We start from the raw sequence: 25,371 nt of genomic DNA on the forward strand, positions 1-25,371 counted from the left end.
CCCGATTCGCTGACTCGACGCGATTATCGATTTCCCACCCCTCAGGCGTCTGCGTGTATTTCGTCGCACGCCTTATACATACGCTCGATTGATATTTCTCGATAATTATTGATAGAAGCGCCGCTTGCACGTGTGCGCGTTACTCCGTTCCTCAGTCACAAATCGAAGAAACGTCGATGATACTAGGTGGATAATTCTTTGATCAACATCAACGAAAAGTGTGCATCGGCCTCGCCAGAATCCCATTGCAGACCACGATGTAGTGTTAATCGTTCGGCTGAGAGGCGATAAGGTGGAATAGGAAGGATACACAACCGGCTAGTAACGAGGGGTCCGTGATCCTGGCGGCAGAGTGGTAGGAGGGAACATCTATGGGAAACTCAGGATCGTGGCCGTATGTAGATGGCCACAGGAGGCGTTAAGAGGCCGTGGTACGTGGCCACGCCACGAGGGTCGCGCACGAAGAAGGTGGTCTATTAGTTCTGTAACCTTCTCGAGCAGTCGAGAAGGCACACCATATCTGCGATCACCGACCGATAAGATACGAGACGTAACAGGAAGTCCGTGCTATTCTCACCCGAATACAAGCGTTTCGTTTTAGTAGTACCTTACTGGGCGTGCGCCGCTGCCCGTGTCGAACAACGAGCCGACATTACGTTGTCGAAAAAAAGTCCTGCAGAGTATCACAGAAAAGATCCTTGAATTTTATATTGGTACTTCTATGTACGTTTTATAGCGTGGAAAGAAGGTTCAAGCTTTCGCTTTCCTCTTTTCTTACACTTTAAAGCGAACATTACAAACATTTAATATAGATGAATGAACAGTTTTTACTTCGCTCACGAATTATACATCTTTTCTCTAAAATATGCGATGCTCAATTTCAAACTTCACAGAAAATTCTACTCGAGATAGATTTAATTGCCGATTAAGTACTCGGCGAACCTTCGAAACAGACCTTCTCGCGAAGAAACAGAAAAATCATCCTTTTATTCACATAGAATGTAAATCTATACAATGGCACGATTTCCTGTCGGAGAGTTTCACAACTTCAACGGACAGATATCCATCTGAAGTTTGACATCGACGCATCGTTGCATCGAAGAAACGCGTGTTTCCCATTTCTCTGCGCGCGACTTCCCAAACGGCCTCGGATCATCGTCGACGATAAGATCGCACGTACGATAACGCGTCGCTTTATAAGGTGTTCCATTTGTAAACGCGTCGTAGAAGCGTTTGCATCGCGTCCGGTGATGTGGCATTAACTTTGATGCAATTGAATGCAGCGGCGATTCGCTAGGCCAGTTCCGGTTCGGCCGTGCCGTCCGGCTCGCTTCATGCCGCCAGAGATCGAAGGATATATATCCTCTGCGACGCTGGAATCCTCGTGTCTGAATAATGCTAATGTCGTCGAGGAAGATGTCCGTCTAGCTCGGCCATCCGCGAGACAAGTTTGAGAAAACTGGAGATAAGAGACAGCAGAATGCTGTTGCGTTGCCATTTTACCGACGTTCTCGCGTGTTTTCCTCGTCACATCCTCTGTTATCAGCAGGTATATCGATTCTGGCGTTTTTGCATTTTCATCGTTCCTATTCTTCGAATTATTCAATCTGTATCACATCTGAATTTCTGATTTGCTGATCCGTAAATCGTCAGAGTCACTTTACAGGATACCTTGAGAAAAATTAGATACTTTTTTTTAGGAGAAAATACGTCTACGCATGACAGCAGTGCAGAGTGTAAAACTCAGAGTAAGAAGGTTCGTCGAGAATACAAACAGCTTGTTTCGATTCTAACTAAGAGGTGTATCCATCGACTGCTAAGTTTCATTGTACAGGTTACAACATGTGCAGACTCGTATCGATATCAGACGTGGCTTGCGTCCACATAGAAATTAATACACAGATGTAGCTGGTAAGTAGAATCCGATCCTGATGCAGAAACCTAGCAATCGATGCGTGCGTCACGAGATGTTTCAACAGATACAAATCTCTCCACTTTACCAGATAATTGCCTACTTCGAAATTCTGGTGCAATGGCATCACCGAAATATTTCTGCCTCTACGTATGCACAATTTACTTTCTCCTCATCACAAAATATCAGCTGCGCAAGCCTGCTACTTCCTAGCCACAACACCACAGTATCCGCGAATGCAGAAGAGGATCGTGGCTCGTGAAGTTAGATTGTTGGCGTATATCCTGCTACTTGGATACCGTTCGGTGTTGGCGAAGCCACGTAGAATTCGTGTCGATTCCGCCGGTGGAAAACAGGCCTCCCCGTCGTATAGCGAAGTGGAGGGTTGGCCTGGAAGCTGCACGACAGGGGGCTGGGTGGGGAGCTTGGGGGAGGACAGCAGGCGCACGGCCCACGCCACGAATTCCACGGATGCAAATTCGCTTGAGGTATCGCCGGATCGTGAGCGTCTTCGGTACGGATCGGCGGGGGAAAAGACAACGAGGAACGAATATAAGAAACGAGCATCCGTAGAATCGCGAAGAGCCATGTATACGTGCATCCACCCACCCGTACGACCGGCCACTGGTCGGCTGCCAGCAAGTTGGCGCAGAGGATGGCGTTTCGAGCGTCCGTGTGGGTCCGTGCGGGGATACGGGGCTGCCGTTTATGTGCAGGCACCGTTGCACTTGCACCACGACCCGCCAGCACCGCCGTGGATGCATGATGTATATCCGCCACCGGGTTAGGTGCAGTGGCGAATATGCAAAACCGGTGGCGCGGGGCAGACTTGACCCTGTGCTGGCCCTCTTCTTCCCTACCTGCCCCTATCTTCCAGCCGCTCGTGTTCCAGGGCCCACCGAAGAACGATCCAGTCAATACGCGGAAGGCGGTCGTAAATCATATATTATATTTCGCTCTCCGCTCCGCTGAAGACCATGTTCCGTCGCTACGTGCCTCGTTAAACCTCCTGAGCTCGGGAAAAAGCGTATTAAGGGTTGCTGTTTCGTTAGCCGATCAGCTTTAGGCATAACGTAGGTGTCGATGGAATCATAGTTATAGATTGTACAGTTATACGAATTCAATCCGTCAAGGTAATCAAATATGCGCTTACGTAGAATCTTGCGAGGGTATGCATTTTTATCTTTGGACGTTTCATTGGTGAGAACACGCAACCACAGTCTAATGTATTATGTAATATACGTATGATACTGACTCGTCGTATGTTTCGAATTAAATACGGTTGCCAATGAAAGTGGCTAGTTCATCGCGATATCGTAATTACGAGGAACGTGGCGATAAGTCGATGTAATTGAATTTGCGTCGCTTTACTCCGCAATGCTGTTCCACGGTTCGTTGAACCTCCACAGGTTTTAATTTTAAGAGAATCCTTCCGTTTGTCCGAGCGATTTCCGCGATTCTCGGGAAAATGATATGGTTCGCCGGCTCTGTGGCAGACAGGATAAGCTTCCCGGGCGCGCAATTAAAGCACGGCTGCAATCGCGACAATCGGAGCGGAGCGATATCGATCTTTTAAAGAGAATTCGTAATCACAAGCGAGGCTCCGTTAGACGAGATCGACCTACCGTTGCGAACGTACGCCGCTGTTAAATGATGCATGTGGAAATGATTAGGCCACCGACATCGATTGGGGATAATAGCCATCGGGGAGAAAAGCGACGTTTTACTCTGTCTGCAAACGCGCTAGAAAGTATAGCGCGTTCGATGGAAAGGGTCGAGGAAATCGGCTGCGGAATGATGATTGCGCGAAATAAGGCTACTTTGTAAATTGCCCGGTATTGGCAAGAAGTTAGACGAAACTGCGTGTCCACAATGTAGATTGGGACGAACCGTTCGATCCAAAGTTATTACGATATCATCGTCACTATGGTTGTTTTACCTCGAGTCCGAGCAAGACATACTTAGTTACACGGACAAATATAACAACGGTTAATAATTAATACAGGCAACAGGAACTGACCTTCTCTACGTCTTTTCAAGCGGTTAAGTTCTTTGTGAAATCTACCCTATGTTCCCAATGATATTTTTTGCGGGAAACACGACAAACTCGAAGAGGCTACTTGATGTTCCTTTTACTCTCCACCGTTTCAATAATCGTCTGAAACATTGCATTTGTTAAATGATATATATTATTTAGGCATAGTATAATGTCATACGCGTATACTTTGCAACGGTACTATATGAATTCCCTTTCGAGCAGCAAGTATTTGCATTAACGTCGAGGCTCAACAGAGATCGTAAAATCTACGACGACCATGATGCAACTCCTCTTTAAAATTTTCGACAAAGTCTTTCAGCTTCTACGTCAAAAGACCGTAATGTCGTTTGAGAAGCTTGTTCGCGTTTTATGGATGTAGAAATTTGTCGATTTATGATTTTCTAACTGATTTACAACGACATTCTTCCCGTCTCTTTTTCTATGCACACGTTTCCCCTATTAAGAATCCTAGAAAACAATTTCCGTTATCCCTTCGATTAACATTTTTCACGCGTGTGCGATTAAGATTCGAGCGTACGCCTTCGACTAACATTTTTGTGAATGTAAATATTAGAAATTTAAGACTATACCGTTTCGAATAATTTTTCCTCCTACGAGGAAGACTTCGAGGATCAGCAAGAAAGCAAAGAAGGAACCGTAGCGTGTGTAAGGGAAAACGAATGAAGATCCTGACAGATTTGATTACCTTGGAAACACGGCGCGCACGATGTTCGCTCTTTTTGCCACGATTTACGCGACGGTACCATAAACACCGATGGTTCGCCGCGCAAATTAATTTATTTTTGTGGCCGGTTAATCAACCGACTCTCGTCGCTAACTGTCGCTAATTTAATACTTATTCGAGTATACATACATCAAACGTGAGACGAATACTGTATCGTCGAGGGGCGAGAACGACGGTCATTTTAATCAAGTAATTTATTATTTATGCCGGATTTTTACGCTTCCCGTTGGGCTGCCACTGATTTACGCTAATGACTATAGCGAACGGATGGTTTTGTTAACGCGGCATTGGCACCGATCATACGTTCTAAGTATGATAAATATAGATTCTGACATGTCGTTAAAGGCACGCCGTGATTCCGATGGCGGAGAGTCGATCGAGACCCGCGAATCGACCACGGCTGATTGAGATTTATGTTGATAACGTTGGTCAGCTTGCAAGAACGTGTCTGATATCGTTACATCGCGTAGATTAATTTACCAAGGTTATCCTTTGGCCAGCGATTTAAATTTCCTTTTAATCCTCTTTCTGTCCGGGGAACAGTTAGACCTTTAACGATGATCAACAGATACGTCGTAAAAATTGTCCACCTTTGCCACTGGTAATAGTAAACAAATTTCGAATTCTTGATTTATCATTCTTTTTTCTTACCTTATTATTATCCGAACGGAGAATGTGACATAAGATTTTCGTACGGAATATTTGTTTTCTACCGGTCGGTGAATGAAATTTATGGGTTTGCCCGGTGCCATTAGCCTGTTTCTTAATCCAGACCAGTCACCGATGAAAAATGTTACGATATTGCAAAACGTTTATAAAAACGTCACTCTATATGCAAATAAACGGGCAATTGCTCAGAACGGTGGACACAAGTTACTAATAATTATGGTCGAGCGTGCTCGAAAATACAGCGACGCGGAGAAGGTGGTCCGAGAGCTTGCGGTCGTCGGTGTCCATATTTCATGCGATCTTTCAGCCGTTCGCCGGTTAATCGACTTTTTTTCACGCGTCTTTCGTTAAATTCTTCACCGGTTGATTTACGATCGATATTTTTTATCCGGTACCCTTTCACGCTCGCCTTTCCTTTCTTTTTCCCTTATTGTCTCTTTTTTTCTTTTACCCGTCTTCCTTCTTTTTCTTTCCATTTCTTCTGTTGCTTCTTCTCGTTTCATTGCGAAGGCAACGGTAGTCGGGTCGCTTGCCAGATTTCTACGTACGCGCGTCGACATTTATTCCCGCATAATACGCGACTGCCACCGGTAGAATTATGGACGTACGCCTGCAGGGACACACGACGGATAAGATCTTCACGGTACAACCACAAGGTACTTTCTTTTTCTCCCTGGCCTCTCTGAGGCTGCAAGCACAATATAAGTTAACGATCGACCGATGATTAACATTACGCGACGCGATCAGCATACGCGATGCTGGACCTCTTCGCCACGCTCGGGACGAAGCTCCTTTATCGTGCCCCGCTCATGAGAAACTCCGTGCAGTCGGTGAATTGCAAATCATCGGCTATGTCAGGAGTTTCGTGCAGATGTCGAAATGAGTTAATGACGGACTTTACGTTCGTAGATAAATTCTATCCGAGGTAGGATATCCAGCGACAGAAGATAGCTTAAAGAAGAGCTCTAGGAACGTCTACAGGCGTTACTTATCGATGTTCAGTAATACGAAAGGCTGGAATTATCAATTAAACATTATCCCCAAGATATCTAGATTCGTAATATCGCTACGAGAAGCCTACTATCGATCAAGCGCAGAAACACACGGTCAGTCCTTCTCACGGTACGTATCTTGCCACGTTTATATCTCGATCACCGATCGCAAGATGCATTCCAAACATTCTGTCGAATGGGATCGCAGATGAAGTGCGCGACCCCTAGAAATCGTACTCGATCGAGCTGAAATCGACGACTAATCTCGTCCAACACACAGGTGTGCGGGATTCAGGTGCAACGTCGATACGCGAACGAACAGCCGAGAGGGATGCTGAGAAAGCATTCCTACACGAGTCCACGAACCCGAGCCGTAATGATACCGATGTAAGAAGAGGTCGAAACGAAGAAGGATCGGTCCCGAACGGAGGTCGAGCACGGTTGCACTCTCTAGCCAGGCGCAGGACGTCGACTTGTAGGGTTTGAGCGATCTCCATGGCAGTTATCCACTTGCGAGCTCTCGCTTGCCATCGGCCAGCTACTGGGTCAAGCGTCGCTGCCTCCGGGGCCACGGGAATCTCCGGCGCATCAAGATGCACCAGTTTCGTACGATGAAAATAATTACGGGCTTGGTACTCGATCTGCCACGTAACCTGCACACGTTTCAGACACGCGTACCTCACGAGCACCGATAAAAAATGATTAATGCTCGATTCGATGGAAATGGTTTTTGGTTACGGTAAAATATGGTTGAGTTTAACGTGGATCATCGATCGGCCGAGAAATATGCGAGAACTGCCACTCTGTCGCAACTGCGGGTATACGTCCCTTGCTTTTTGAACTTTTTATGCGATTAAATTGATACAAAGTAGGGCTAGCTAGCTCCGAGTCTGTATTAAGTTACAGGAATGTAAGATTTACTCCTTAATTATTTTTCACAGTGTACGTCATTTAACTGGTGTTTCTCCTCGCTCCAACAACAACGCAGCATAAAACTTGAAATTGCGAAATATGCAGGTGCGGGAAGAATACATATACCTTCCACTAACGAGCCCTTATAGTCTCAAGATGCTAAGGAATATACACAGCCCATTAATATTGCCCCGTAAATTAATAACAAAATTGAAACTCGTTCGATCGAAGCGTAATTCACCGCACTGAAAGATCAAACGTCGATACCAAAATTACTCCCGTAGTCGTCGCTGTTTCGGCACAGCACCCTCGCAATTACGATAAAAACGCGAAAGGTAGCAAGGTCCGCTACTACTACTCGATGTTATTACACAGTCAACACGCATCTCGTCTCTCGTCGATCTTATCTTGTCCTGATCTCATCGAATATATCTTATAGCAAACCGTAAACGTGTTAAATAATAACGCAACAACTACAGAGAAACGTTTCGATCGTGACATCATTACCATCCCTTGGTAAATTACACTTTGGGAAACAGCCGCCGATCTTCCTCACCTCACGCGCTCATTTTTCAAGGCCGTGACAGACTGGCGACCGAGCACGCGTCGTCGTCGAGGAAAGACGAAGAGGCGAAGAAGCGAGGCAGCTGAGGCAAGGTGGAAGAGCGCGGTCGCCAATTTTCCGCGGCTTTATCCGGCTTAATGCGCGCACGCCGCACGAGCAGGTGCCAGCGAATACAAAACGGACCCGTTTAGCCTGTCTGCCACGTCCTACGCGGCAATGCGGCGCGATAATACGTTTATTACGATAGGCAATTTACGATGCAGCGCGCGGCGCGAGGCCAACCATCCGTGGGCTCGCCTCTTTTCTTCCTTTCGACGGATCCTGCGAATATACACGTCGATCATCCACGCGCGAGGTCCTTCTTCGTTCGTCGACACTATAATGCAACGTGTCGACGCATTTCGCCCCGGTGAATCGACGCGATCACATACGCAACGTCATTACACGCCGGTTTAACGCCTCGGCGTCGGACACGCTGCGCCTTGATTATGATCTCACACGCTTGTCCAACATCCTAGCCGCCCGAATCATCGGCTAACGGTCGCGAAAACCACCTCGCGAGCCCTCTCGCGCGAGATTGAATTAGAATACGCCGTTTCATCTGCGACGCTTCACGCCGGTTAACCGGAGGTGCGCGTTAGAGATTCGCCAGAGAGCTCGGATCAAACGTGTGGAGAATCGCGGTTGATCCTTTTCCCGTTATGGCGGGAAAAAACTGCTTTAGAACACGGTGTAATTCGTTCGGATATGGTTTCTAGTAAATATATTAGAACGATTTCGAGGCCATTGATACTTCTCCACGCGGATACGTTCCTTGCGCAACGAGCGACAAGGAAGAACAAAGCAACCCTTGATTCGCCTTGGCATCCAAAAAATTGCGAATCATCCGAGATTGCAGATCGGAGCTTGAAAGACGTTCAAGAACGAAGAACAAAAAGAAGCATCGACGAACTCCTGGAGAAACGTAGCCCGATTGACTCCCGTCGTCGCAGTGATACCGTGGCCCGACCCACGACCCACGACAAGGCTACCAATCAAACGTAACTGAAACATAAACTCACGGAAATTCCTGACCCAGGTTGTCCCGATCGAGAGAAGAACGGCAGAGCGATAGGCCAACTGAAACTAACGTTTGAAGAGAGGAAGAAGAAAGGAAGAGAGGCCGCGCGGCCGCGCGCGATACAAATTGACAAGGATCTAGCGCGCCTAACCTTGAGCCGGCAGCATTATTTATCGAATTAAGCGCCGGCAACGGAGTAGGTAGACGGCCGGGACGTAGCGTCCAGACGAGAAAACGGTCCGAGGCCGAGGCTGGAAGGTGGATGCTGGTGCTAGTGGGGGCGTGCGATAGTTCAAGTCGTGAGCGGGCAGCCCCGCCCGACACGACCGCGGAGCATCTCCGTTCTGACCCCCGCTGACTTAGTCGAGGGGGCCCTCCACCAACCCCCCGTCCCGTCCACCACCCTGAATCCGCGGTCCCACGAGCACCACGAGACGACTCTGCGCGCTTCTTCCTTCTATCCGTTTTTCTCCTCTTCCTTCCTCTGCACGAGTAGATTCAGTGTGTCGTCTCGTTCTAACTCGAAGTTCGTCTTCTTCCCGTGGCTGGTTAGAGGCGCTCTTCGCGTCTCGAGTCCCGCTTCTTCTTCGCTGAAGAGCCACCCCACCCTGAGGCTTAGCGCAACGCCAAGGGCACTGTGATCAGGCACCGTCCAGGCCTCACGGGCCCTCTCGTCCCAGGGTGGGGATTCATCGCGAACACCACTACTTTCCACCTCTCCCTTCCAGCCATGTGGCTAGAGCACCTTCGAGCGAGAAGGAAGGACAAAGGAGAACAAGAAGAAGAAGAGGAAAAGGGGGAGAAGAAGGAAGAAGAGGCGATTGAAGAAGGAGGAAGGCAGTGATAAGTGTGGGAAGGGCAGGTTGCATAAGGTCTAATATTATGCAAGCGCACACAGGCCTGAATGCGTTAGATCCCTTGGGTTCTGGCCCCCTCTACGTCTGGTTACACCGCGATACTCTACACAGCGTACACGCAGAACATAAGGCCCCGGGTACAAGGGAACGGTTCTCCAGAACGTCAGGTTTCAGGGTTTGCGCGTACACGTATATACGGAATCATGAGATCGTGTTGAGATCCCTCTCCGTTTCTCTCTTTCTCCGTCTGTCTCTTTCACTCCCTGTGTGTTTGCATTCGTGTGTATACCTTTACCCTACCTGCATAGAAATCGCAGGAGCGTTGAACCCAGGAAGTGGCCATGAAATAGTCATTCCTGAAAGGTTAACTCTCCTACCGCATCTCGCGGGGCCCTGGGGTCGAGCCTGAAAGTCCGGAAAGTCCACGGCCGGACCAACAGGAGAGACGGATGGAAGATGCGAGAGAGGATCCACGGACTGGATGAGAAACGGAGGGAAAGGACAGCCAGGGAGTAGGGAGCAGGGAAAGGTCTCTTTGATTGTCCGTGTCCGTTTCGACTACCCTGCTAGATCCGATGATCCCTCGCGAGACCAACGACCAAGGGAAGATCGTATTCAGGTCGCAGCCGGGCATGATTAACAAGGTAACGACGGTCGAAAGAGTAAAACGAGTGGCATTTTAAGCTTTGGAAGAAAATTGTGCGTTTCACGTGCGACCCCCGTCACGTTATGTTGAATGGTACTTTTCTTTTTTTTTCTTTTTTTTTTTTTTTTTGATAACTAGTTGTAACGATTTCACGTTGGAGGATAAAGCTTGCAAGTTAAAATCATTCGAAACTGTAATTTTTCAACTCAAGTACCTGTTACAATATTCCTCTAATTTATACAAGATTAAGTATTCAGATTAGATAGACTTAATAACGTCGTTACGTTTACGGCAATATCTAAATCGAGACAGTCACGACACGAGCATGTACAGTTCACAAGCTTATTGCAACAACCTTTCTGATTTCTACATTCCCAGACACAAAGCCCAACGATATATTAAAATCTTCCAGACAGGTCGAATCTTAATTTCAAATCGGATCAGCCATATCCTCTCTTCGACGTCTCAAGGTGCTCCGATCGAATTGGAAAAAATTTCTCCGTTGCCCCCATTTCGTAGGCCGTCTATCAATTTTTGCCCAGCAGTCCAGACCTCGCTAGCCCGCCAAAAACAAAGTAAATCAATAAGCCATTCCCACGGGCGAACCATTACCGATTGACTCTCGAACCAGGAGGTCGAAGATCGAGCGAAACGTCGAACGTGTCAAAATTTCATCGGACTGTACGGTTCGAACGGGGAAGATCGCGCGTAGAGTTCGACCTGTCGTCTCTCTCTCTCTCTCTCTCTCTTCCTCTCGCTCTTTGAACGGCTCTCCCGTCCCCCCTCTCGGTGCACGACGTGGCTACGTCGAGTACCTACGGAGGAGTAGTACCGGGGTACCCTGGAGGCCACGAAGGTCACAGGGCTAAGGCACTTCTCACGCCCCCGCCATGTCGGTGAGGAACACCCCACTTAGACGGATTGTACATACCTTAAAGCAGCCGATTAGTATACGTGCTTAATTACCGGTAACGTGCGTGCATGACGTCGGATATCGATCATATCGTGCAAGCTTGACGGATTCGAGAAAAGAGATTAGACATCGACGATAATTCCTGCATCGCGTTTCAACAACGATACCTGCCGAGCTTTTTCGTTTATACGATCAAGCTGACGGAGTTTCGCGAGAGGAAGAACGTGCAATTAAATCGTGTAAAATTTTCTTTCGTTAAAAAATTTTCCAAGATGGTTAAACGACTTTGCAAATTGTAAGATGCTGCTTCGTTTCCATTTAAAGATCATTGTAGATCGTAACGATTGCAAAGAGAATGATTTACGCAGACCCGAAGGTACACACGTTGCAGAGAAAAGAAAGATAGTTGCGATAACAAAGGCTATGATTATTTTACCAATTCCGATAAAAAGCTAGGAATCGATAGCGACGAAGATGCAAGGCCATCTCTTTGCGACCATTAAGCCGCCATCGCGGCATCACGACGCGCGAATAAAGGCGATGTACACCTGATCTAGTCTTGAAAGATCAACGATCTTGGTGACTGGTGTTCGATCTTTGAAATGTCAGCCGACTATCGCTCCTCTAATAGAGGCGAGCAGAGGCGACTCGAGACGAGTACACGATACAAGAGGACATAATGTCAAGGGAACCACCGCGCTATTGTACCAGCGTAGCGGCCCGGAAAAAAAGAATATGATGAATGGTTCCGGGTTGCCCGAGGATGGACAACTCTCCTTCTCTCGAGACGATTTTCGGCTCATCCTCCTCCTCTTTTCGTCATTGCGGACGCGTAGGCAACGTGCGAATGTGCAAGTTAGTCCACCAAGGCACCTTTCGATTCCTCTCTGCTAATCAATCGGGAGAAGAGCTGCCTTTCTAGACCCGGAGGCACGTCAAGGATTTCGACGATCCTACTTCGTCCATGTTACATCCTCGACCGCCCGTTAACCTCTCTATTCGACTGGCCAATTTAACCCAACTTCCGACCAGTCGATTATATTTAATTCATTTGAAAGTGTGCCGCTACCGTTTGCTCTTACCGTCCACGCTTTCGACGGATAAGCGGCGCTTGATGGAAGGTGAACGGTTCACCGTCAAAGAAACATTAATCGTATTCTATTCTTCGCGGGTCTAAAGCGTGTCTTTATCGAATGGACGTGGATTTTTGAAAGCGGTCTCTGTAATTGCCGATGAACCATGGGAATGAGACCAACGGATCTCTGGCTCTTGCGTCGGGTAGCTGCTAATGAAGTTCTTCAAGTTTTATCATCTGTCGCGTCATTCGTACGATGTCTTCGCGTGAAAAGACAGACGATATTACTCGCTTATTAATTTGGATAAAAATCAGTCCGTTTTCGTTTAGGTGAAACGACGTTCCGATATGAAAGCTTTGAAATTACGAAGAACTCCGACATTCCCTGCCCTTCGTACCTTCCATTCCTCAAGGTTCGGATAAATCGCGACTATCCGTCACCAGAAAATGAGAATCTAAGAAGCGTACAGGTACATTGTGTACATTGCACTTCTCTACCTTTCCGTCATCCAGGATAATAACTTCGCGAAGAAGAAAAAGGAGAAACGAAGGAAGAAATGGACTTCACGATGTAGAAAGTCGTGAAGATTCCTCTTAGGAGGAGACGCGTTTCCATCAGCGTAGCGTAGCTTACACAAGCAAGCGGGTTTAGGCTCTCGAAAAGAGTTAGCAAAGGCAAGGTAAGAGGAGGCAGAGGAAAAGGAGGAGGTGGAGGAAGAGGAGGTCGGACACGAAGGAGGAACGGTACCGACCGTTTACACCGTGACGAGGACGAAAACGTGGCGCAACGGAACGTTGGCGTTATGTAAAAGCGTAAAACGACTTAAAGATTCGCCTCACGCTTTGCCCTCGCTAAGAAGCTTCTCTTCTTTCGACCAAAATCCCACCTTCCCCGCTCTTACGATCTTCGTCGAGGCTCCACGCCTTCTAACTCTCTTCCGCTTCTCGAGTCTCCTCCATAGTTTCCTTTTAATTTCCTTTCGACCCATGTTTATGGATACCTTGGAATACAATTTCTATCGTCTTGGAAATTATTTCGATCAATTAAGTATTTTTCCAGCGTGTTAATAAATCGACAAAGAGTTCGCAGGCTTGTAAGGACTCATAAAATATTTATCACGATATGTTCGTTATTGAATGGGAAGGAATATAAAAGCAATTAATTGTACGACGATGTACGTGTATCTTGCGTTTGATCGGAAGAAGAATGCAGGCTTCGTTTAAAGGTAAGTCAAGGCGAACGTGATGTTATCGAGGGGAAAAAAGAAAAAAGACAACAGGTGTCTGGTTCGGTAACAACACCAGTTATTGCCACTAAATGATTTCCGATGGCTGGTATTATTGTAAATCGTGGTCAAATTAAACGTTTCGTTATTTCAATGAAACGATAGTCATTAAGCCAGGCGTAATTCGTTGCACTCGGATCAACCATAAATTCTAGCATATAAAATCCATCGATCAATCTCCGTAGTAAATGCCTATGCATGCATTTCGCATCACGCGAGAACGCTACGCCAACGGTAATTACAAAAAATCCCAACCACCCTACGTTACGCTAATTAACAGCGAATCGAATAGAAGGTGATCGAAGAGCCACGACGCAAGAACCATTCCGGTGAACAAGAGGCAGGCAACGCTGAAAGAGGAAGAGAAGGTAGCTTTTATCAGCCTTATCTGCCGCCAGTGTCGAAGTGCGAGGGATCCGGTCGATTCTGTACATTGCATAATCACTTGGGTCTGATTCTAAGTATCGGTGAGCGAAAGACGAAGAAAGAGGGGAAGATGAGGAAAGAGCGAGAGAGAGAAAGAGAGAGTGGCGATAATCGTTGTATGTTCGTAGAACACTGAGTCGACCGGCTGTGTGCACTCGCATCTACGCGTCTACTCCCATGAAGAATCTAAGATCGTATCGTGAAATGCTCCGAGCGCGATATGACCACCGCCTATTGCTACTCGTCTTACCGGCGGCTCCCCCTTTCTCTCTCTCTCTCTCTCTCTCTCTCTCTCTCTTTCGATGATCGCTTTGCCATTCAACGCGAGGACTTATCTCGATCGACGGAACATGTCCGCACTGTGCTCTATGTCTCTGATAAGAACCCATAAACGTCACCTTAATTGCGGCTAATAAAACCGCGACGCTATCGAATTGGCGCACTTTCGCATTTGCGCTTTTTTTGAAAATTCTTAGCTTTAAAAATGAAGCCGATGATGAGACCGACGACGAAAGAGAGAATTGACAGAGACTGGTCCTAGTTCTAATCTATCTATGTATGTGAAAATTCGAATATCTTCTTTATATCTTTGTTAGTAGTTTTTAGAAGCAATAAGAAGCGATAAGGATAAAAATAAAGAAACGATGAAAAGTGGAGGACGAAGTTTATAGTTGTTGCATCAATCCGAAGTAGCGCAGGATATTATGACCAATAGGTTTTATGTCGCGAGTAAATTAATAGTTTCAGTGAACCGTTGAAATGAACTTGAAAAGTTATATCAAAATATTTAATTACGTAAACGATACTTTAACGATACTTTGCGTTTCGCTAAAGAACAATTTATTACGTTCAACGAAAGCTCAAAGATATTTTCGCTAGAGATAATTTCTAAATTCATTATCCCTCGTTTATAATTTCATTAGGATCGCGTTTAACATTATGTAACTAACAATTTATAGACGTTTGCAAATTTCCTTTCCCTGCCTTTCTCCGCAAAACTTCTATCCAACCGAAGGATCTTCACGACCATTTGCATACGATGAGAAATGCCTAAGCATTAAGCTACACCTTCGAGGTGTGTAAAGGAAACTCTCGTTTAAAATTTATTTCTCCGAGCTTCTAATTCGGTTACCACCATCCAGCCTGGTTGATGATGACAAATTGCGCCGCTTTAAAGGCCGCGTTCAGACAAACTGATTATCCGTGACGTCTACAAATCCGACCGGCATGCCGCAACATGCTTTTATCATCCAATCGGTTATACTCAGTCACCGATTATCGTTTTACCATTCGCCAAGGATTTATCTCGATAGTCGGAACATGCCACCGGCGCGGCGGCCGCACTGTTCGCGATAAGGAAGAGCTATGATAACAAGCCGCTATTTGCTGGAGCAACACACAGTGTCGGTGTCACGCTGCTACTGTGCACACTGCACGTGCTTGTCTCTCTTTTTATTTCACTTCTGATCCGTTGCAAATGTCGTCGGGATTCCGTTATCGCTTTAACCTGCTGTTGTGAACGCTCATAAGAAGATTGGCGACTATGTTATTCCATTGATAATTATTTCACATACGGAATAATAAGCTTGAGATTTTACAGCTACTCGATAGTATCGAGTGAAATTCAAGGAAAATTGACATATATTTTACTTTTATGCAATTTCAGAATTTTATTAAATCACTGCGCTTTTCCCAAGAATTTTTCGCAACGGTTTTCCTTATTCTGTGAGACATCTTCACGTACGATGGTTGGACATTAGGTTCGTTGACTCTTCGTTTACGGAAGGAAAAAGAATAAAAGCACAAAAATTGCCTTCTACGTCTGACGATGGAAAAATATGCGAGAAGAAGTATATTGGAAAAAATCGAGTCGTCACGACGCGATATTCTAACCAAAGAACTACATAGCGTCGTTGGTTCCAGGCGTTTTCTCTTTAAATATAAGAAGATTACGCTGAACCGTTAATACGGTTACGCATTATCTAGATTGCTACCCGTCGGCTTCCGCCGGCCGAGAAACAGCATGAGTAATTAATCAAAGACAATCAAACTCTGGGAGCGTCGGCTCGAACCGACTCCCAACAAAACGGGACGCTATCCGTCATCTTCTCTCCGTTAAAACCGGAGAAAAATACAGAACTACGGTAGATCGAAGGAAACGTAGACGAGAGTACGAAAAACTGGAATGGCGAATCATCCGTGACTTTCACCGGGAAAGTTTCATCAGATATGTATCTGTGCTTTCGAGGCGAGCAAAATCCACGTGATAATTTTCAATGAAAAGTCGACGCGTCTCTTCCAACAACTTTCTTTAATTATACGCTGGAATAGACAATAAAGGTGTCTATCTCGCGCGGCTACGCCTCGCAATTACGCTAATAATATTAATTGCCACGGAATTCCGATCTTCCCCGCGCCACCACTGTACGTGGAGATAATTTAACGCTGTGGCGCGAGCTTCGTCCAAGTGTCTATAATATCAGCGAAATAAGGTTCGTAAGATTCTTATTCGTATTTAGATAGAATTTAGATTTTTAATACAACTGTAATCTTTGTACGTACTCACGATGCTTCGTTGTAACAATATTTAATCCGCATTTAAAAATTTATTAACGCTGAAACGCAACTTCTTTCGCAAAATATTTCCGTTTTCTATGTTTTACCGGAGAACATAGAAACATATTACTTTCGCTATTGCAATTTTCAAATAAAGTCGAGAAACATCGACGCGCTCGCTTTGGTTGACCGCCCGTGTAGTCGCGTCCCCGCGAACCGAGGCCCATATTAATTTCGATCGGCGCGGAATACAAACGAAAGAACGACCTTCGGCAAATTTCTAATTTCACTCGGATGGTATCTATATGCGAGGAGTATTACCGCAGCGGCGAATCACTTTCGCACAGCGGGGCCCTTTTACCGAATCGCTGCACGCCCCGTGGACGTTCGCGTACGCAAACAGCCTGACTGACGTCACTTCTAGATCCGTGGGACGCTCGTGCTCGTATCCCTCGTGACGCGTGACAAGTTTCCTTTATAACGGGCAACGTTTCGAAAAGGGAGTCGAAAGGGGAGCTCGATGAAAGCCGCGACCACGACCACGAGGCCGCAACAACGCCACAGTACCACGCTAATGTGCTCGTCAACTTTTACGAGATCGTGCCGGCTAATACGCTAGAAAGTCTCTCGACGGTTAATGGGTCCGACCAACGAAACACAGAAAAGGAACACGGTAAATGCCTGCTTTGAGTATTCGTACGTCCTTAATTGCTCGTTTTTGCACTACGATTTAGCCGTAGGATCGAAGGTAACGTTCGTAGAAATCCAACGTTTCAGCCGAGTGTGTGAAACGCCTTCTCAAGTCTACGAATTTCGACAATTTCGACCGTCGTCGTTTTACGAAACGTTCGACCGTGTGATTTATCACGGTGCATATAGTTGAACGTAGGGGACATTAATTGCCATTTTTAATCGGCCTCGCACTATGTTCACGAGGTATGCCGTAATATCATTCTACCAGGTGAAGTGCTTTCTTGATGGGATTCGTTCCGGTGTTTCGAAATTTGCGATGATCACTGGTCGTTCATTATGCTTCAAAAATTCCCGTGGTTTCGACTTGGCGTGACGAAAGATACGTTTAGACTGGTGTTTAAGACGAATTACAGTGCCCCGAGTTATATTACTCATCAATGTACGTGGAATAATAAACGACGTTAACTGTACAATTTAAGAAGATGCGACAGACATTGTGTCGTGCCAAATTATCAATTTTTCAGAAACAACATTCTACTCTGCTTTGTTTTCACGTGTCAACCAATTCTTTATAAACCACGAACCATCCCAAGAATAAAATGACGACAGTGGCATTTAACCGACTACTCGAAAGTGTGCGGTACCTTGCAAAGATTTTGAACCACGCGAGGAAGCAAACTATTCTCACACCGATGACTCATCCTTGCATTTCGATCGTTAAATTACGAAATCCTTGGCCGGCTAAGATGTCAAAACGTCGTTCGATCGACGAGGATGAGCTCGGCCGATTCTCAAGGTGTTTTATTTTTCGTTGCGTAAACAGACCTTCGGACATCCTGAACGCAGAAATCGAGCCGCTGTTGAATGTGCAGCGAGTGCCACAACAGGTCGGCCAGCTCTGCTCGCGTATATGGTATCCACGCACGATCGGAATTTTCCGATAGCCACCAAGCGGCGATTTATGGACGCGCGAGGAAACGGACGCGAGCCGTTATACACGGCCTCGAGTCGAACCTGGAAAGGGGAGGCTCGACATTCGAAGCCTATGCTCAATATCTGCTTGTATTATATCGCTGGCAGCTGCGGCCGCAAACCGATCAACTGTAAGGAAACAGAGGGTGCCTTCCTAAGGACTCGAATGCTTCTACTTGCTTACAAATCCTTGCTTCAGGTTTCAAGATCGCTGAGATTTTCGATTATTATAATTTTTCGTTCGACATCATCGAAACCGAATGCCGAACGCAACGTATCGGTAAGTGTATTAACCATTCACGTTTTCATCCACAAAACCAGTATGAATCTGTTCGATGAATCAGCCTGAAGCTACCAGAGAAAACTACCATAGAAAATAAATCGTATAGCAAAATGACTACACGTAAGTACGATAAGATGTACCAATCGTAAATAGGATTCACGAATCGTTACTGAATTTTCTCAAAACGTTTTCTTTCTTCTAAACATCGATCTGCCAATACTAACCCCCCCCCCTCCATCATAATTTCCAACAGATTTATCTCGGAGAAGAGTCGCATATGGTGCTCCATTGAACGTTACAAACATGTATGCCCACGAGACCCGCGGCACGGCTCCGACAAATTGCCAATCGGCAGTCAGCGAACGGGTGCTCCTCGAGCAGAGAAGTATTCTCGCGGCGTTTCGAGACGACGAACACGGTGACTATAGGACAACGATGCCCCGGGGCAAGGACTACGGGTTGCGACCCCAATCGCATTCGGACTCCGCTTTGTGCAGGTGTGCGTGGTCATTAATCCAGAAATGGAAGTGAATGCGGGTCCAAATGCTAGCCAGAAGCAGACTGGAGCGCTACGTCGTTGCACGCTTGTCTCTTCTTTTCCTTTATACCCTTCTTGCGACGCTTTTTTCTCTCGTAGCTGGTGATACACTTAATAAAGAAGAGGCGTGGCCCGTGCCCCCGACCGAACTATTTCGCGGTCCCAAATGGTTTAAACGCGCTACATCGCGTGGCTATTTTACGCGAGCAAACGTAACAACTTTTTACCGCTGCCTAAGTAACTGCTAGTTCTCCGGTGGCCATTAACGTCTCATAGGATCGTTTCGGGAACCAGTCCTTTTTTTGCGTCGTACCGTTTCGGGGCACGGGCTATCGGAACAAGGTAATTCCACGCGTTCTACGACCGCGTTAAGCGCAAGGAGTACTACAATCTGCTCCACACATTCTCCAAATGCTCTTCTTTTTTACAGCGTTACCATCTGCTCTCTATTTGACATTTACATGAGACGTAATGAAATTTGTAAAAAGATTCACTCGTCGAGTCAAAAGCACCTGCACGCTTTTAATAATCGTAGAAGCGAAAGATCTAAATCCTGTCACTTTCAATAATTAGCTGGAATTAATCTTTCGTACAGCGTAAAAGTATTTTCATACTCTTGTATTTATCACAATATTCAATGAAGTTCAATTGATGATATGAAATTCTCTATACCTAGTCGAGTTGTATCACTAACGATGCAAACACACTTATCCTAGTAGCAATGCAGCTCGGTTAATCGGTTGCGTTCGCAAGGACGCGAGCTATCGCTTGTATAGCCTTGACTCGTTCGTAAAACGCGGTTTGCTGAGCAAATCGATCTTCTATAGAATGGCTAGGGTTTGTGGGCTCGTCCGCAAGCGGTATGTAGAAAAAATCGTCCATAATTAACCCATAAAGCAAGCGCAATCGCCGGAGATCTCCGCGGTTTTATCCATAAGCGAGAGCGCAGCCACTTTCCAGCCACGACTGTTCCATGATACTATTATAGGTGTATGCAGGATCGTGCACCTGTGCACACGCGCGCATAGAGACAGGCGATAGCCGATAGTGTTGCTTTCCTTCGCCTTTGGTTCATAATGTGTAGTTCTACGGTGTTGCGAGCGCTGGAATTTTAAACGCGCCACTCGAATGCCCCGGCCCAATGCGGACTATGCCAGGCGTTAACTATGCTTATCGACCCCCTTGTATTAGAAAACTATGTTAACAACGTATCAGGTATTTTAAACGATCCGACAAATATCGAATTGACGTTCGTTGGCTTATCGCGGCGAAAGAATTAAAGGTATGCGCATAAAGAAATTTGTCGCTTGCGATATTTGCATTTTTCACTCTGAATTGACGCTAACGAAGAATCTCTTTAGCGTTGAATAGATGTATGCATGCATTGTGAAAATTCGTCGACTCACCCGTAGATATGGAGAGCGGCGGCGGTGTAGGCGTCGTCGAAGGTGAAGGGATTCTTCTAGCCGCGGCGGTAATTATAGCCGCTGGACTATACCGAGGCACCTGCAACACCACAGGAGTTTTCACGGACAGATCCACTGGTTCCAGTTGCACCGGTGGTCCCGCCGCCTGAAACAGAAACGAACATGCTCGTTAATGCATGCTACAATCAATTTTGCAAAATGAGCTTCCCTTTGGCTCGATGTAATGAAACAACGGCTGCCTAGATGTTAATTCCCTGAATTTAGAATTACCCGACTGTGTAATTAGAACTTCTGCTACGCTGAACGCGTATCGCGAGACGAGTTCCGCGTTAGATCTTGTTCGATTTTACTGTTCCACCGAGTGTGTGAAAATGAAAGAATTTTTCTTTTTTTTTTTTTCCTTTTAGATCAGAGGAGATTAAAAATTCCTTACTAATTAAAATACAAATATTCAAATCTAATATTCAAACATTTGAATGGAAATACAGGATACGTTGAAAATACCCGTTTCTGAATCGCCTTATAATCCGAAACGAAATTCACGCGCTCCACGGTCGAAGTTATCGCGCTTCAATGATCGAGAGCGGCCGATCTGAAACCTCTCCGAGGGAGTGAGCCCGATAAATCGATAGCCAAAGGTACTACCTTCGTACCTAGCTTATCTGCTGCAGAGCACGATGCTGGTAGCAGGCCCAAGTGCTTTCGCGCAATTAGCATAACTAGCATTGCTATTGACGTGGACTAATCACGACCAGTTCCCACGAGATTCGAATGACCCGAGAGCTTGCCCACTGTCTATAGCAGCGATGCTATTTGACTTTCTCGATCGTCTTCGATTGTCGAACGAACAGTGGGCGCGATCAACGAGAACCAAAATCACTTTCGCGCGTCCAAATGATTTCCTGAATTACGTTAAATCTCATCGAAAGGCGAGAATATATTATTTATAGGTAAGCTCGTGTTAACGAGGATTGCTCTGCTTTTAAAACATATTGAAGATAAGATTGTGGAAACAAGTTGTTGGGTTACAAGCGTGATGATTCGAGGGAAAGCATAACTTCAAAGGAATCGACTCGTCGATTTGTCTTCGTTATGTTTTTGTAATCCGAGTAATTATAAGATCATCATCGGCATTCGCCTGTCGCGCTTAATAACTTGCGTATTTCCCTCCGTTTGCCAAGATTTATGGCCGTGCCACACGCGAGAACGACATCGGACACAAACTTGCATTTGAATTTTTCGTCCTGATCGCTGATTGCGATTCTTATTGCCACGGATTAATATCTCGGATCAGGATTAAAAGAAGATTTAAAACAAGTTTCGACAGTAATGAGAGACATCCTATTCTACAGAATTCGTACAAAAACGCGGCTATAAATCCACTGTCAACAATCGCACTTGAAGCGCGCGTATCAACGTTATAGGTTTCCTCTTTCATGATTATCTAAATTCCGGCGATATTTCAATGTTCAAGAAAATAACTCGTCTAATTCGCTCGACACATTAATAACAAACTCGTCTGATCCACGCTAACGAAAGTCTTTTCTCCAATCTCAATTCCATCCTTAGCGAAAAACCGAAATTGCCCAATTATCGAACCGCCCAACAGAACGCTGTCGATCTGGCATCGATTTCGTTCAACCCTTCGGTACAACCTGTTTCGGTGGAGGAGAAGAAATCGTCGTCACGGGCGACAACGAAAAAGAGGCATTTTGTATTCTACGAGTACTCGCGCGAAGGATCCGTGCCGGTATCGGGTTCACAAAACAGTCGGGCGGAAGATCAAATTTACAGCGACGAGACGCTTCGACCACCGAGAAAGCACGATTGTTTCCAGGTAATGCCTTGACGAGACGTGGGAATGCTCGAGCATATATCGGCAATGAAAATCGACCGTCCACCGCCCCCGCCTTTCCGTACAGCCTCGAACGAACGGTATCGCGTCGTGCGACACGATACACGGCTAATAACGTAATCCGGTTGACAACTGGATGAAGTGGTAACGTTGTACGGTTAACAAATCGTGGGCAATGCCAAGAGAAAATAAAACGTTTCCGATGTAGGCTGCTACGATTGCCATTGGTCTATATCCATTGGTTTCTGACATTTCAAAATAGATTTGGAACGAAGTATCTTTACGTAGGAAAGGAAATCTTGAACGTTAGAGATTTCCATTGGTTTCACGTCCGTTTATTTAGTGTTACAATTCCATGCAACGGAGTAGAAGCAAAAGTACACTCGACCGAGATGAAGATGTTTGAATAAACAAAGAATCGAGCGTATCTCGCGAAGTGTAAAAAATTATTGAAGAATCAGACGACGTTGCTTTTCGGCGAGGATCGACGAAATAACCGACGACGCTGAAAAAATTAAATTTCTACTTTGGAAATAGATTTATTAAAATTGGAAATTGATCGACTACTTGAAGATCAAGGCCAAAACGGAGGAGGGTCGAAGGAAGAGAGCGAATAGATTGGTCGACTCAATGAATCAGCATTTTTTTCTTGCCAGATTATTTCAATTTGTTCGGCTAGTCAAACTATCGATTCGTACTTTCTTGGTAACGCGATAACATTCGGCAATAATCTACCGCACGCGACATTTGACATAAACAGAAGTTTGCTCACGATAATAACTCGATGTTTGTAATCGCGGATCGTGTCTGGAATAGGAAGAACTTGCGAAATGAACCGGCAAATCGATCCAAAAAAGAGATACTCGTCACGCGAGACACGCCCATGGCGGTGTTCTCGTTTTCAGGAAACTCGTCGTTACGTGCATTTGTTATTCATGACTGGGGACAAGGGTCTAGCAGGTTCGCTTGTAGTTTCGGCCACGAGAATGAAATCGTTATGGCATGCGTATCACGACGCGAAAAAATGGCGCAGTCTTTGCAATCTCGCTGTTCTAATTGAGGAACTCGGCTACGATCGATTTAGGATCTTCCAACAAACGGATATAATAAATCTGCTGAAATTATGATATGCAAATAATATTCGTTTCTACGTAACACTGAGGTGCAAGAGTTTAACGAGATTATCGGTGTAATTGCAAATGGTACAGTTGCGAATTGCAGATTTGTTTTTATAATTCTTGAAGATTTAGAAATTTGAAAACTTACATGTTCCACAATTGGAAAATTCCACACGCCTAAGATTAACATGCCAATGGAGAACTTATTGACAAAATTGAAGGCAAATCCTTAAATTTCGCAATATGCTTCGGTTAGCTTGCGTCATTCGTTTCGCGAGCAATCTTCATTCGATGTACGACGACGCGTACGCAATAACGAATTGTAAATCAATACGTTTTAACGAGAATTCAGCAAAGAGATCCGTCTCTCTTTCCATGTACCGTTTCACGCGATTTGTCTCGGTACAAAATCTACGATACCTGAGCCTCTTTTAAAAAAGGAACGAAACGACGGCGAACCTGCTGTTCTACGGATGAAATCAAACGACGTATTAAATCTGCGATGACTAATGAAAGACCGGGTAAACTGTTCTTAATGATGCTGGTACGCTCGAGATATATAAGGAACATATGTAGCAGCTTATATACTGCATATTATACGTACATATGTTCCCACAGTAGCGACTGGTAATGAGAATATAACGTTCATCAATCATTCGTTAGGCAATCCACGACCGAACGAATCCCGGCGGAATTAATTTAATTACTACAAATGTTTCGTGATAAAAATGGCCGGCGATCAATTCATTGCCAGCTCGCAGTTACACCGGTCGCTGTCCCCGCGATAATTTATGCAAAAGAGCAGCAGAGATCGAACATAGGCTAGCGCATTATCGTAAGACGTTATTAGATCGGTTAAACGTAATTAAGAAAATTTAATATGGATAATGACCTCTAATAAATATAATAATACGTTAGCAAAGCAGTGATCGATAACTTTTAATGAGCCGTCGTCTAGGGAAATTGATACCGGGTTCTTTCATTTGTCAGATGTGCGTGGATGTGTACGTCGAAGAGGCGAGAAAGACAGAAGAAACGAATATTCTTCTTGAGCCAGCGGCTGGTCGCCAATTAGGCAGTAATTAAATCGTATAGAAAGTTAGAAGTCGTTCTAAGTTCTTTGGCGTTCCGTTCACAAAAGAGATATACTCTGACGCTGAAATAACGAAATTTCCGTAAGATAGAGACGACCGATTTGCGATCATCTGTTTCTCGTTTATCTCGTTTTACTTTAAATTCAACCAAGTTCCATTCGCGTATCCATCTTCTCCGTGAAAAATACCGTTGTTGAGCCTTGACATTTGAATTTCCCGTGCACCTTCTACAATTTCATCGAGTCGAGATTAAAATCGTCGACGCGAGATCCGCAAATGGTTGGCGCGGGAAAAATCGATGCATCGATGGATAACGTTGCCACTATAAAATACAAAGAGTTTCGGATCGGGCACGAGGAATAAATTAGTCGACGGGTCCTGGCCTTCCTAGAGGATCGGAGGCGAGCATGTGCACAACGGCCGGCTTATGGCTGTCTTTGGAATTATCGGCAAGATCTACCGTGGCCGAAGTAACTACGAGTTATTACGAAGATAGGCCCATTATATATTATACACGGTTTCTTTTTATTACGATCGGCTCGGCGTACGCGCCGCGGCCATGCAAGCTGGACGCGCGCGAGATTAGGTTAACAGCCGATGTAGACATTACCAGAGATAGGGTGTTTATAGAGCAATTTTTGAGACGACGAATTAGTCTGTCCACGGTAACGTGCGATCGACCCATAACCTTGAACATTGCAACACGTTTTTTCTCCATTTCTTGCTCGATATAACGTCA

At 45.6% G+C, this 25,371-nt stretch overlaps 1 protein-coding gene across 3 annotated transcripts in view; it reads right to left on the reverse strand.

Moving 5' to 3' along the window:
• LOC117210094 (Krueppel-like factor 6) overlaps nucleotides 1-25,371 on the reverse strand; it is a 284,673-nt gene that overhangs the window by 149,322 nt on the left and 109,980 nt on the right. For all 3 annotated transcript variants that reach the window (XM_033452753.1, XM_033452754.1, XM_033452755.1), the window contains one exon: nucleotides 20,545-20,710. In XM_033452753.1, coding sequence (XP_033308644.1) covers nucleotides 20,545-20,710 — 166 coding nt within the window. The remainder of the gene's footprint in view (nucleotides 1-20,544; nucleotides 20,711-25,371) is intronic.

Source organism: Bombus bifarius, unplaced genomic scaffold (genome assembly GCF_011952205.1).
Source record: "Bombus bifarius isolate JDL3187 unplaced genomic scaffold, Bbif_JDL3187 scf7180000008199, whole genome shotgun sequence".
Lineage (NCBI taxonomy): Eukaryota > Metazoa > Arthropoda > Insecta > Hymenoptera > Apidae > Bombus > Bombus bifarius.